The sequence below is a fragment of the Bos mutus genome, chromosome 11 (assembly GCF_027580195.1).
Source record: "Bos mutus isolate GX-2022 chromosome 11, NWIPB_WYAK_1.1, whole genome shotgun sequence".
NCBI classification, from domain to species: domain Eukaryota; kingdom Metazoa; phylum Chordata; class Mammalia; order Artiodactyla; family Bovidae; genus Bos; species Bos mutus.
Genome location: NC_091627.1, coordinates 62,857,963 through 62,872,793, shown reverse-complemented (window position 1 = coordinate 62,872,793; position 14,831 = coordinate 62,857,963). Strand labels below are relative to the sequence as shown.

Here is a 14,831-nt window from a genome sequence, read left to right as displayed (position 1 = left end):
TTTCCAGCCGAACTGTTTCTCTGTTAGCCCATAAGTTTCTTTAGAAATTCAGAAACACCTTTGCAGATAGGATGCTACTGAGATGTGCCCTATTAATATTAATATTATATTATATTATATTATATTATATTAATAACATTGTTATTAATAATCATGTTACCAAAAATGTTTTGTCCACTTCTTCTAAATGAAGGCTTAAAAGCACAAGAAAACTTGCAATTTGAAGGTATTTATAATAAATCCTTTTATAAAATAATTAGATCTTTATTGGTCACAATCATTCCTAATTAGTCTTATGTATAAATTCAGAGTGTTCTGCATAAAATATTTTATGAATCCTGTAGGTCTCCCCGCCCCCTCACTTGGGTACTCATTTTCAATAGAGTAAGGCAGCACAGAGAGCAGCTTATTACAACCATCAGAGTGACATTTTTTCAAACTGTTTCTTCCCAGTGACTCTGTATGTCCTCCCAGTTTTTAAAAGCTTGATTTATTGAAGTATAATTTACATACAGTAAAATGTATCCTTTTTGTGAGGTTTGACAAACTCATACAGTTGTATAGCTACCACCACAATCAAAGCATAGACTACTTCTGTCATCCTTAAAAATTCCCTTGTGGCTGGTTTTAGTCAGTTCTTGTCCCATCTCAGCCTCTGATCTGTTTACTGTCTCTGTAATTTTGACTTTTCCAGAATGTCATATAAATAGAATCATACAGTATTTAGCTTTTTGAGTCTATTTTATGTAGCATAATGTATTTGAAATTTATTCACATTGTTGTATCTGCCCATTTGTTCCTTTTTAGCCTTAGGTAGTAGCTCATCAGAGGAATATACTACAGTATGTTTATCCACTTACCAGTGGAGGACTGCAGGTGGTTCTAGTTTGGGGCCATTATGAAGAAAGCATCTATAAACATTCCCATACAGGCTTTCATGTGAATATGTTTCTCTTGAGTATTTACCTAGAAATAGGATTGTTGGGTTGTATGGTAAATGTAAACTTAACATTTATACCATGCCTAACAGTTTCCCAAAGTCCCTGAACCACTTTTTATCCTTTCCAGCTATGTATAGGCGGAGAAGGCAATAGCACCCCACTCCAGTACTCTTGCCTGGAAAATCCCATGGACAGAGGGGCCTGGTGGGCTGCAGTCCATGGGGTTGCTAAGAGTCAGACAGGACTGAGTGACTTCACTTTCAGCTTTCACTTTCATGCATTGGAGAAGGAAATGGCAACCCACTCCAGTGTTCTTGCCTGGAGAATCCCAGGGATGGGGTAGGCTGGTGGGCTGCCGTCTATGGGGTCACACAGAGTCGGACATGACTGAAGCAACTTAGCAGCAGCAGCAGCAGCAGCAGCTACCTATAGAAGTTCCAATTGCCCCATATCTTTTCTAACACTTGATATTGTCAGGTTGGTTTGGGTGGTTTTTTTTTTTCCTACTTAATAGGTATATAGTTGTCCTCTCCACAGTGGAGTGTCACTTATAATCAAAGATATCAGGCTCCTAAAACCTGATATGTTTAGCATGTCAGACTGCAGAAAATTTGAAGGATTTTTTTCCCCTTCAAAGCAAATTGAATATTGATTTATAATATTTAATATTTATTACAAAGAGTTTATAAACTCATAAAAGTTTGTATGCAAATACTTTGTATGAGTATGCACCTTATAGCTTTTACCAGACTCAAAAAATTTTAATTGAAAGCTATTATTTGAAAATCATAATTGGAACTAACTGCTAAGAATTCTGAATTACAGACTATCTTTTGTGTTCAAGATCAGTGCTTAAAATTGTTCATTTTATTTTCTTTATTTTACCAACTTACAAATGTATTAGTCTTATAATTAAACATCAGTAAGTTTTTCACGAGTGATTCAGTTACTCCATGTTTATCATAGATAGAGTGATATTAAGCATTTACCTTAAAAAATATGTCCAAGAATAAGGGAGGCAAAATTTTATTTAATTTTTCCATTGGAAAACCTCTTTTGTGATTGGCTAATTATAAAATTAGATATACATCAAGATCAATTTAACTCCTCTGAAATTCAAATAACGTTTTTGATTTTGCTTTTTAATAGCTTTGTTGAGGTATTATTACATGCCATAAAATTCATTCATTTTAAGTGTACAATTTACTGATCTTAAATAAATTTGGAATTGTGCAGCCATCACCACCATCCAACTTTAGTACATTTCCATCACCCCCAAAAGATCCCTTGCATCCATTTGCATCCACTCCCCAACCTAGTCTTACTTTTAACCCCAGGCATCCACACATCTGCGTTCTAGCTCTAGAGATGTGCCTTTTCTGTATATTTTATGTGATGGAACATACAGTATGTGGTCTTGAGTATTTTTGAGATGTATAATTTCACTGTGGGAATAGTACTTGCTTTTGTGTATTTCTTTTTTTCAGACGTTTCTGTGCATAGAGTTTTCACACTGTCAGTACCACTCAGAGACAGTGATTTATCCTACTGCAGGAAGTTCGCTGAGTACTGTTGGCACTGGAATTTATCCCTGCTGTAACCAAAAGGTTCTTCGATTTGACCCCACTCAGCTTACAAAGGTAGATTTTGAAGGTTGCTGTTTGGTAATTACAGTACTTATTAACATTTTGTATTTAAATATTTTCCTCTTTTATTATTTTTAAAATGTAAATATACATTCATGTAGAAAAGATTTAACTACACAGGGAAGTGTAGTAAAAAGTAGAAATCTCATTTCATACCACTCCCTCATTCTACTTCTCTTCTTAAAGATAACCACTGTTCACAACTTCCCTTAAGACTTTGTTTTATACATTTTAGACACAAACTAAATGTTTTTCACATTGGAAATAGAATCAGGCTGTTCATCTTATTCTGTAATTTGCCTTTTTCACTTAACAGTGTACCTAGGTGATAATTCTGTATAAACTGCTGTGTAGACTGTGTAGGGGTTAGGCTAGAGATAATGATTTGTAAGTCTTCTTGTAAATGAGTGATCATTGAAACCAACAGGTGTAGGTGAGCATAAAATGGGCCTGGGGGAGGGTGATACTGGCTTACGCTATCATTTTCATAAACCTCAGTCATCTCCCCATGTAATATTGTTCTTTGGACTTTACTTCCATCACCAGTCACATACACACCTGGGTGTTGTTTTCACTTTGGCTCCATCTCTTAATTCTTCCTGGAGTTATTTTTCCACTTTTTTCCAGTAGCATACTGGGCACTGGCCAACCTGGGGAGTACATCTTTCAGTGTCATAGCTTTTTGCCTTTTCATACTGTTCGTGGGGTTCTCGAGGCAAGAATACTGAAGTGGTTTGCCATTCCCTTTTCCAGTGGACCATGTTTTGTCAGAACTCTCCACCATGACCCGTCCATCTTGGGTGGCCCTACATGGCACAGCTCATAGTTTCATTGAATTAAACAAGGCTGTGGTCCATGCAGTTTGATTAGTTTTCTGTGATTGTGGTTTTCATTCTGTCTGCCATCTGACAGATAAAGACAAGAGGCTTGTGGAAGCTTTCTGATGGGAGAGACTGACTGTGGGAAACTAAGAAAAGCAGAAGATATTAAGAAGAGGTGACAAGAATACACAGAAGAACTATTAAAAACACATCTTCATGACCCTTTAACCATGGTGGTGGTGTGATCACTCATCTAGAGCCAGACGTCCTGGAATGCGAAGTCAAGTGGGTCTTAGGAAGCTTCACTATGAACAAAGCTAGTGGAGGTAATGGAATTCCAGCTGAGCTATTTCAAATCCTAAAGGATGGTGCTATGAAAGGGCTGCACTCAATATGCCAACAAATTTGGGAAACTCAGCAGTGGCCACAGGACTGGAAAAGGTCCGTTTTCATGCCAAACCCAAAGAAAGGCAATGCCAAAGAACGTTCAAACTACCACACAATTGCACTCATCTCACACACTAGGAAAGTACTGCTAAAAATTTTCCAAGCCAGGCTTCAACAGTACATGAACCGTGAACTCCCAGATGTTCAAGCTGGATTTAGAAAAGGCAGAGGAACCAGAGGTCAAATTGCCAACATCTGTTGGATCATCAAAAAAGCAAGAGAGTTCCAGAAAAACATCTACTTTATTGATTATGCTAAAGCCTTTGACTGTGTGGATCACAATAAACTCTGGAAAATTCTTAAAGAGTTGGGAATACCAGACCATCTGACCTGCCTCCTGAGAAATCTGTATGCAGGTCAGGAAGCAACAGTTAGAAGCGGACTTGGAACAACAGACTAGTGCCAGATTGGGAAAGGAGTATGTCAAGGCTGTATATGGTCACCCTGCTTATTTAATTTATATGCAGAGTACATCATGAGAAACGCTGGACTGGAAGAAGCACAAGCTGGAATCAAGATTGCCGGGAGAATTATCAATAACCTCAGATATGCAGATGACACCACCCTTATGGCAGAAAGTGAAGAAGAACTAAAAAGCCTGTTGATGAAAGTGAAAGAGGAGAGTGAAAAAGCTGGCTAAAACTCAACATTCAGAAAACGAAGATCATGACATCCAGTCCCATTACTTCATGGCAAATAGATGGATAAACAGTGGAAACAGTGACAGACTTTATTTTGGGGGGCTCCAAAATCACTGCTGATGGTGACTGCAGCCATGAAATTAAAAGACACGTGCTCCTTGGAAGGAAAGCTATGACCAACCTACACAGCATATTAAAAAGCAAAGACATTACTTTGCCAACAAAGGTCTGTCTAGTCAAGGCTTTAGTTTTTCCAGTACATGTATGGATGTGAGATTTGGACTATAAAGAAAGCTGAGTGCCAAAGAATTGATGCTTTTGAATTGTGTTGAAGAAGACTCCCTTGGACTACAAGGAGATCCAGCCAGTCAATTCTGAAGGAAATCAGTCCTGACTGAATGTTCACTGAAAGGACTGATGCTGAAGCTCAACCTCCAGTACTTTGGCCACTTGATGCGAAGAACTGACTCATTGGAAAAGACCCTGATGCTGGGAAAGATTGAAGGCAGGAGAAGAAGGGGATGACAGAGGATAAGATGGTTGGATGGCATCACCAACTCGATGTACATGAGTTGAGCAAGCTCCGGGAGTCGGTGATGGACAGGAATGCCTGGCACACTACAGTCCATGGAGTCACAAAGAGTTGGATGCGACTGAGTAACTGAACTGAACAGTCATCTCCTATGAGTTATGTTTAAGGAAAAGAAAACTGTGGTTTTTACCATTTTCTAAGACAATCCCCCTAAATAAAGGACTATGTACACAATTATTGAAATAAGTACTCGCAGTCTTTCCTTAAGATTAAAGGTTCTCAAAGAGAAATGGCAAAGGGAGGAAGGAGCTGGTGAATAATTTCCTCAGGAAGCTATAATATGATTCACTCCAGTGAAGATCCAAGGCCTGGATTATTAGCAATTTAATTAAACATTTTGGTAGTTTTCTTGATTAGAATAAAGATTGCTTTTATGAAGGTTATATTTATAGCCACTGATTTAAGGTCCAAGATTACAGATTGACTAGTTTTGTTTTTTTTTTTTTTTAACCTTTACTATATTCATAAACATGCTGGATCAAACAGTGTTTTTTTCCTTTCTGCTGCTGTGTTGCAGCTAAGTCACTTCAGTCGTGTCCGACTCTGTGCAACCCCATAGACGGCAGCCCACCAGGCTCCCCCATCCCTGGGATTCTCCAGGCAAGAACACTGGAGTGGGTTGCCATTTCCTTCTCCAGTGCATGAAAGTGAAAAGTGAAAGTGAAGTCGCTCAGTCATGTCCTACTCTTTGAGAACCTATGGACTGCAGCCTACCAGGCTCCTCCGTCCATGGGATTTTCCAGGCAAGAGTACTGGAGTAGGGTGCCATCGCCTTCTCCGTTCCTTTCTACATATTTTGATTTTTATTTCACACGTATATCTCTATAGTCTGGCATATTGGGCTCTGACTGGTTGAAAATTTTGACTTAGCAATTCTGTAATTTTAAGAACCATCAGAAACTTTTTCTATTTATTTGATCACAAAAATGTATTAAATTATGAACTTCCTCAGAAGACTTTTATACTATCATTAAAGATTTATTTACTATTTATTGCAATTCTAATGTACAGAAAGACTTTATTAAACCACCGATGTGATTTCCTATACACGTCAGTGCCCCAGAAAGATTACTTAGTAATTATTCTTCCTATCATTTAGAACATTGGTTCTCAAACTTTTGCACTCAAGATCTCTAAAAAAATCTTAAAAGCTGAGATTCCTAGAGAGCTTTGTTTCTGTGGGTTATATCTATCTCTATTTACCATTGGAAATTAAAACAGAAAAGGTTAATTTTAATTCATTGAAAAAGAATAATAAGCTCATTACATGTTAGCATATTTTTATGAAAAATAACTATATTTTCCAAAGCAAAAAAATAAGTGAAAATAACACTGACATTTTTTATAACTCTCTTCAATGTCTGAATTAAGAGAAAACAGCTAGATTCCCAGATCTGTTTCTACATTGAATTTGTGGGTAGTCTTTCTTAAAGGCTAGTTGCAATGGGAATCAAAATCAAGGAACTTTTCCTATTCTGCTATCTCAAAATCCACTGATGTGGAACTTTGCTGGACATCTGGTGATTAAGAATCCACCCTTCAATGCAAGTGACAGAGGTTTGATCCCTGGTCAAGGAACTAAGATCCATTATGCCACAGGTCATCTGAGCCTGTGTGTCTCAGCTAGAGAACTCTCACACTCAAAAGCCTGTGCTCCACAACTGGAGAAACCCTCATATGGGGTGTTTCCACACACTGCTATGAAAACCCAGCACAGCCTAAATAAATTAATGTTCCCCAATCTGACCTATGATCCATGTGATCTCAATAAACATCCTAACAGGTTTTTTAAATCAGGAATGTTGCTAAGCTGATTCTAAAATATTTATGGAAATACGAAAGGCCAAGAACAGGTAAGAGACTCTCAAAGAACACAAAGGTAGAAGTACTGGGTTGGCCAAAATGACTTAGCAGGTTTTTCCATAACACCTTAGGGATCGGAAAGAACTTTTTGGCCGACCCAATATCAAAATTTATTGTAAGTCTTGGTGATTATGACAGGGTGACATTGATGAAGATTAAACAGATGGACCAATACAAGAGAATGAAATACACTTGAACTTTGGAAAACACTGATTTGAACTATGTGGGTCCACTTAAACCTGGATTTTTAAAAATAAATATGTACTGTACTATATATATAATATGCAATTGGTTAAATCCATGGATTTTTGTATATATGGGACTCCTAGAACCGTTTCCCCAGAGATACTGGGGAATTCTATACTTGAAGCTACCTGGATACTTGACTGTGACAGAGGTGACATTACAGAGCAGTGGGCACAGGATAGACTTCCCAGGAAGAGGTACTGGAACATTGGGACATCAAAATGGGGGAAAAATGGTCCAAACTAGTCCCCCAAAAGTCTGTATGTGGAACTTACCTGGTAGTCCAGTGGTTGAGAATCCACCTGCCAAAGCCAGTGACACAGGTTCAATCCCTGGTTGATCCCTGGTCTGGGAACATGTCACATGCCACCGGGCAGCTAAGCCCATGTGCCACAACTACTGAACCTGTGCCCTAGAGTCCATGTTCTGCAACTAGAGAAGCCACCTTAATGAGAAGCCCACGCACCGCAGCTAGAGAGTAGTTCCTGCTTGCTGCGGCTAGAGAAAGCCCACTCGCAGCCATGAAGACCCAATGCAGCCTTAAGTAAATAAATAAATATTTTTTAAAAGCCTATATATGAGGCAAAGCTGATAAAGCTATTAAAAGATAATACCACAAAGGAAGAAATTTTAAATTCAAGTACATTAGCTGCATTAAATAATAAACTGAGGAGACAAGCTCACAGGTGGGACCAGATATTAGCAACATGTAGCTGTAAAAGGCTCATATTAAGATTTTTTAAAACTTGTACAAATTAATAGAAAAAGACAATAAGAACTTCACACAAGGAAGTTCTTCATTGTCCACTAAACATTGAAAGGATCTCAACCTCATTTTTAATTGGGGAAATGCAGATTAAAACCACAGTCAAATACCACTACATGCTCACCAGAATAACTACAATTACCAAGTGTTACCAAGAACATAGAGTAATGAGCACTTTCATACACTGCTGTTAGTCATTTAATTTGGTGCACATGAGCACTTGTGTATCAGGAAGCATGTTGAAGAATGTTCATAATACTACTACTAAGGATAGTTCCAAACTGGAAACAAGCCACCCACCAACTATGGAATAGATAAGCAAATGATAATTATTCATATAGAGAAATACTGTGCATATATTAATAGTTACATGCAGTAACATGGTTGAATCACAAAAACATAGCATTAAAACAAATGAGACAAAACTAAACTGTAGTGTTTAGAGATGTATCCTTAAGTGGTAAAAGGATAAAAGTAAGGAAGGAAGTACCAAAAAACTTGAGATAGAGGTTATCCTTTGAGAAATAGGAGGTGATTTTGGTTGGGAGTGGCCCTGTGGGAATCCTGGAGTATTGGCAGTATTCTGTTTTTTAGTGTGGATTGTGTTAAATGGATATTAGTTAAGGTATGCATTTATGTTTCATGCTTTTTTCTGTATAAGTAATATTTTTTCTTAAGAAAAAGTTGTAAACTCGTTCATGGGATGGTGTGACAGAGCAAAAAAGAACAGAAACCATCATCTTTAAAGGAATGTTTCTATAATGAACCAGCCTCTCAGATTTAGTCTTTTACACAACAGGGTTGTAAAGTAAAGGACCATATGGTTACTCTTCGTGATCAAGGTGAAGGTGAAGATTTGCTGTCCTGTCCAACTGCCAAAATACTGGATGATCTGCACAAACACAAAGATGTCATCCTTGTGCCTTTTGCTAGAGATACAATTAGGTGAGGTGAGGGAAACCCTGTACTGTAGCTTTATTCATTCAGTGGTTCCCATCCTAGAATCTTCTACCCCTAGTGCTTCCCCAAATCAGTAATGGGTAGTCCTTAAGTAGTTTGTGTTATTTCAGAAAGCCTAATTGAAATTGTGTTAGCTTACAATAAGAGCAAGCATGTATTTATTTGATAGGGGGAAAAATATTGGAAGTCCAAGGGGAAGAGAAACTAATAATAGGAGTTCCTGGTGACTGAAAAGATGAAGCCCACAATCCAGTTTTTGAGGGTTTTAAAAAGTGTTCCTAAGTTACTTGAGACCATCTTAGCTTGACTGATTGAACTAGAAAAAAATTGATGGTTGCAACAAGTTATCTTTGCATGGATTTGAACTTCTTAGATTTAGTAATTAATGCAGTCACTTCCATCATTCTGCAGTTGCAGTGGACTATCAGGTTGGGGGTAGGAGGACCCTCTAACAAAAGCTGTTCTCAAAGTAGTATCCACTATTGTAGCCTGTTTTACCACCTGGCCGGTATGATGCTTGAGTGTAAGTGGTGCTCCCCCCATATGGGGCGACTTCTGCTGGGGGAATCACGAGATGCATTAAGAAATGTAAATGTTGAATGGCACACCTTATACTTAAAAACTATATTTCTGAAAAACAGTTTATAGAACATTTGCAGTTAAAGCAGTATTGTTTGCATTTAAATTCTTAAGAAATTGGGGCATTCCCTGGTTGTCCTATGGTTAGGACTCTGCGTTTTCATTACTGGGTACGATGCAGGCAAAAAAAAGAAAGAGCTTAAGAAATTAGACACTTCTTCCTAAAATGTCTTTTTCTTTAAAGTGATTCTGGTGGTCCCTGCGATGAAAAGGGTCTAGACTGTGATGTTTTACTGGAGCCGAATACACCATGGGGCCCCAAGAGTGGGGAGCTTAATGCTGTAAGTAGCTTGTTTCATTTATTCTTTATTTATAAAAACAACTGATGATATTTAATCTTTGACAGAAATATGATTGGTTTAAATTAATACTGCAATTTTCATTAATAGACATTTACTGACTATCATAACAAAGTGTTATGCTGAATTAACAGGACTATAAGGCTGATATTTTCCTTGCCCTCAAAGAATTAATAATCAAATTTGGGGGGAAAATATAGTCTTCAGGGTTTATTATGGACAAATAGTAATTTGCAGAATAAAGATCATATGAATGGGGTATTTTATCCCCTCTTAGTCCTATAAACTTTTTTGGTGTAAAATTCTCTTTTTTAAAATTGTATTCAGTAATACATTTAGTTTTTCCAAGGTTTCAAAACTGAGATGTTTTTAAGGTGATTGGAAAGCTTTGATGCATTTGATTCCTGTGACTAACAGCCAGGGAGTCTCTCTTTACCTGAGAATGTCCTGTCTTTGTGTTAGTTGAAGTAGCATTTACCTAAGAAAGTAAAATATTCCATGTAAAATGTTCTATAAGCTTCAGATCACTATTAGTGTTTAATTATTGACATTTATTTATAAATTGTATATAAAATAGCAAATTAAATTTCTTGAATATCCATATATATATGGCTCCTTAATTTAATATAAAATGTAAACATTAAAAAGTGAAATAATTAACAAAATAACATTATGTTATCTCTGTATGTGATTTATTTGTTCTTTAGAAATTAGGAAATGTTGATTTTTTTTTTCTTTTTTTGTAGACATACACATCTTTCTCTATACAGGGAATATAAAAAATTGTACTATATCATTTTTAGATGAGATATTTCACCCTAGAAGGGAGCCATACTTGTAACTTTCTCTAACTCTTCTACGATATCCACATGAAAATAAGGAGCTGCAATCTTAAGTATTAATCTCTTATTTGGCTTTTTTTATAGTTCTTATCACTGAAAAACTGGACTCTGCAGCTGGTAAGTGAGCAACTACATTTCACTTTCATAAATCTTTTTCCCTAAATCAAAGTTTAGTTTAATAGAATCTTATAAGTATCTTATTTTATAGTGAAGCGAGTGAAGTAAAAGTCGCTCAGTCATGTCTGACTCTTTGTGACTCCATGGACTATACAGTCCATGGAATTCTCTAGGCCAGAATACTGGAGAGGATAGCCTTTCCCTTCTCCAGAGGATCTTCCCAACCCAGGGATCAAATCCAGGTCTCCTGCATTGCAGGCAGATTCTTTACCAACTGAGCTTTGTAGAAAACCCTTATTTTATAGGTGTTAGTTAAATGTATAGCATCCTTTTCAGCATCTATAATTTCACATTTACTAAAAATATCGTTGGCTTCCCTCATCGCTCAGTTGGTAAAGAATACACCTGCAATGCAGGAGACCCCAGTTTGATTCCTGGGTTGGGGAGAACGGATAGGCTACCCACTCCAGTATTTTTGGGCTTCCCTTGTGGCTTAGCTGGTAAAGAATCCGCTTGCAGGGCGGGAGATCTGGGTTTGATCCCTGGGTTGGGAAGATCCCCTGGAGAAGGGAAAGGCTATCCACTCCAGTATTCTGGCCTGAATAATTCCATGGACTTGTAAAACAGACATATACTCCATTATCTGGCTGCATAACCCATAAGTTTTCTTAAAGGAGTTTTTTGAAAAGTCACTTGCAAGTCACATTTAGAATATTGAACAAAACAACAAATCAATTAAGTTCCATTTATTTGGATGGTTGATTGACTTACTGTTTTTTCTTGCCTGTTTGCCATTACTATGCCATCTACCACCAGTATTCATAAGAATGGAATAGAAATTGGTATCAGTGATAACAGGAGGGTGGCTGGATGCATGAAACTGATGTGGATATGTTTAATCCAAGACCACATTCACCCAGAGAGTGTGCACATGTACTTATTTGTTGTTTAGTTGCTAAGTCATGTCTGACTCTTTTTCAACCTCAGGGACTGTAGCCCACCAGGCTCCTCTGTCCATGGGATTTCCCAGGCAAGAACACTGGAGTGGGTTGCCATTTCTCTCCCCATTGCTTGTTTATGAGACTACATTAATATTGACAATTATTGTATTTTAACTTAATTTTAATAATCAAGGAAAATATTTTCAGTTGAGAAATAGGGTTGCAGTTCAGCAAATACTAAGTACCTATAATGTGCCCATCACTCTGCTAGAATCTATGAAAATAGTAAATTTTCTAAATATTTCTTATAATGTTATCCTGTCTTAAATGTAGAAATTCTTGGATCCATTTCCCAAATGTGCTAGGCAGTGGTCATTTTATCAGTTTTTGTTTGGCGCATTCATCCAGAATAAGTAGATAAATGTGTTTGGAAGAATTCATTGGTGTTGTGATAAAATAAAATTTTAATAAGGTATGTTTTGCTTTTTATTTTAGAAACAACAGTCATTATTTTCCGAAGAAGAAGAATATACCACTGGGTCTGAGGTCACTGAAGATGAAGTTGGAGATGAAGAAGAAGTATCCAAGAAACAGAGTATGGATTTCTAAGTTGAAACTCATCTCACTTTTATAAGGAGGCTATATCCTGAAGGATTTAACGCAAGGGATGAGGAAGGGGCTTTATAAGTCTACATGCTAGGTTACAATGTGGAAAAAATAATAGAGGCTTCATCAAGATTCTCTAACCCTGACACTAACACAGAACACTCATAAAGTTATTTTTAAAAAGTGTGGTATACTAAGAAATAATCCTCCGAGTTTTCGTTTCAGGTATAACTTAATGGGTTTCTCAAAATGTGTGACTACATCAGTATACCTGAGATGATTTGAAATGCCAATCAAATGAAGCATTAGATAATAGTCATCAAAGTATGATTTTTTTTAACAATTAAAAAAACATTATTTTATACAACTGTAAAATGAACTTGTATCAAAATTTTTTAAATCATTAGAGTTAAAATCAGAGAACTAGCAGAGAAAAGTTAGGGTTGCTGCCAAGTTGCTTCAGTCGTGTCCGACTCTGTGCGACCCCATTGATGGCAACCCACCAGGCTCCTTCGTCCCTGGGATTCTCCAGGCAAGAACACTGGAATGGGTTGCCATTTCCTTCTCCAATGCATGAAAGTGGAAAATGAAAGTGCACTCAGTTGTGTCTGACTCTTAGCGACCCCATGGACTGCAGCCTACCAGGCTCCTCCATCCATGGGATTTTCCGGCAACAGTACTAGAGTGGGGTGCCATTGCCTTCTCCCAAAAGTTAGGGTTAGGGTTAGGCATTTGAGGACTCAGGTATTTATAGGCATTTGAAAAAAGAATGTTAAAAAAAAGATTGCAAATTAGATACAAAACTGATTAATGTTCTACAGGGTAGCAAATCCATAGTCTTTGGGGTTATCTTTCCTATTAGAAATAATTTGCATTTCTTTTTTTAAAAATAAATTCATTTATTTTAATTGGAGGTTAATTACTTTACAATATTGTATTGGTTTTGCCATACATCACCATGAATCCACCTTGGGTGTACACGTGTTCCCCATCCCGAAACCCCTCCCACCTCCCTCCCCGTACCATCCCTCTGGGTCATCCCAGTGCACCAGCCCCAACCAGTATCATGCATTGAACTTGGACTGCTGATTCGTTTCATATATGATATTATACATGTTTCAATGCCATTTCCCCAAATCATCCCACCCTCTCTCTCTCCCACAGAGTCCAAAAGACTGTTCTATACATCTGTGTCTCTTTTGCTGTCTCGCATACAGGGTTATCATTACCATCTTTCTAAATTCCATATATATGTGTTAGCATACTGTATTGGTGTTTTTCTTTCTGGCTTACTTCACTCTGTATAATAGGCTCCAGTTTCATCCACCTCATTAGAACTGATTCAAATGTATTCTTCTTAATGGCTGAGTAATACTCCATTGTGTATATGTACCACAGCTTTCTTATCCATTCATCTGCTGATGGACATCTAGGTTGCTTCCATGTCCTGGCTATTATAAACAGTGCTGCGATGAACATTGGGGTACACGTGTCTCTTTCAGTTCTGGTTTCCTTGGTGTGTATGCCCAGCAGTGGGATTGCTGGATCGTATAGCAGTTCTATTTCCAGTTTTTTAAGGAATCTCCATACTGTTCTCCATAGTGGCTGTACTAGTTGCATTCCCACCAACAGTGTAAGAGGGTTCCCTTTTCTCCACACCCTCTCCAGCATTTATTGCTTGTAGACTTTTGGATCGCAGCCATTCTGACTGGCGTGAAATGGTACCTCATTGTGGTTTTGATTTGCATTTCTCTGATAATGAGTGATGTTGAGCATCTTTTCATGTGTTTGTTAGCCATCTGTATGTCTTCTTTGGAGAAATGTCTGTTTAATACTTTGGCCCACTTTTTGATTGGGTCGTTTATTTTTCTGGAGTTGAGCTGCAGGAGTTGCTTGTATATTTTTGAGATTAGTTGTTTGTCAGTTGCTTCATTTGCTATTATTTTCTCCGAAGGCTGTCTTTTCACCTTGCTTATAGTTTCCTTTGTTGTGCAGAAGCTTTTAAGTTTAATTAGGTCCCATTTGTTTATTTTTGCTTTTATTTCCAATATTTTGGGAGGTGGGACATAGAGGATCCTGCTGTGATTTATGTCGGAGAGTGTTTTGCCTATGTTCTCCTCTAGGAGTTTTATAGTTAGACACAAAAATTTGCATGGTTACATGAAACTTCACAGCATCTAGGCTTTAATCAATAGACATTTTTCTCTTTATGTATTACTATATTTCACTTGCTTGTATGTACTTTGTTAAAGATTTTTTATTAGTGCTCATGAGGGATATTTGCCTGTAGTTTTTTTATGATGTCATCTTTAAATTCTGTTATCAAGTTAATACTGACCTCATAAAATCAGTTGGAAAATGTTCACTACCTTTTTCTGAAAGAATCTGTGTAGTATTTGTATTCTTTGGCCCTCAAATGTATGATAAAATTTAGCAGTGAAGTCATTTGGGCCTGGAGTTTTCT

At 37.3% G+C, this 14,831-nt stretch overlaps 1 protein-coding gene across 3 annotated transcripts in view; it reads left to right on the top strand.

The window, feature by feature from the left end:
- Positions 1 to 14,831, top strand: part of SANBR (SANT and BTB domain regulator of CSR) — a 62,816-nt gene that overhangs the window by 32,283 nt on the left and 15,702 nt on the right. For all 3 annotated transcript variants that reach the window (XR_011466068.1, XM_005889042.2, XM_070379523.1), the window contains 5 exons: positions 2,429 to 2,581; positions 8,763 to 8,908; positions 9,747 to 9,843; positions 10,788 to 10,820; positions 12,257 to 12,356. Coding sequence is in view for 2 of the 3 variants with exons in the window: in XM_005889042.2 (XP_005889104.1) it covers positions 2,429 to 2,581; positions 8,763 to 8,908; positions 9,747 to 9,843; positions 10,788 to 10,820; positions 12,257 to 12,356 (529 nt within the window). In the remaining variant the exon portion in view is untranslated. The remainder of the gene's footprint in view (positions 1 to 2,428; positions 2,582 to 8,762; positions 8,909 to 9,746; positions 9,844 to 10,787; positions 10,821 to 12,256; positions 12,357 to 14,831) is intronic.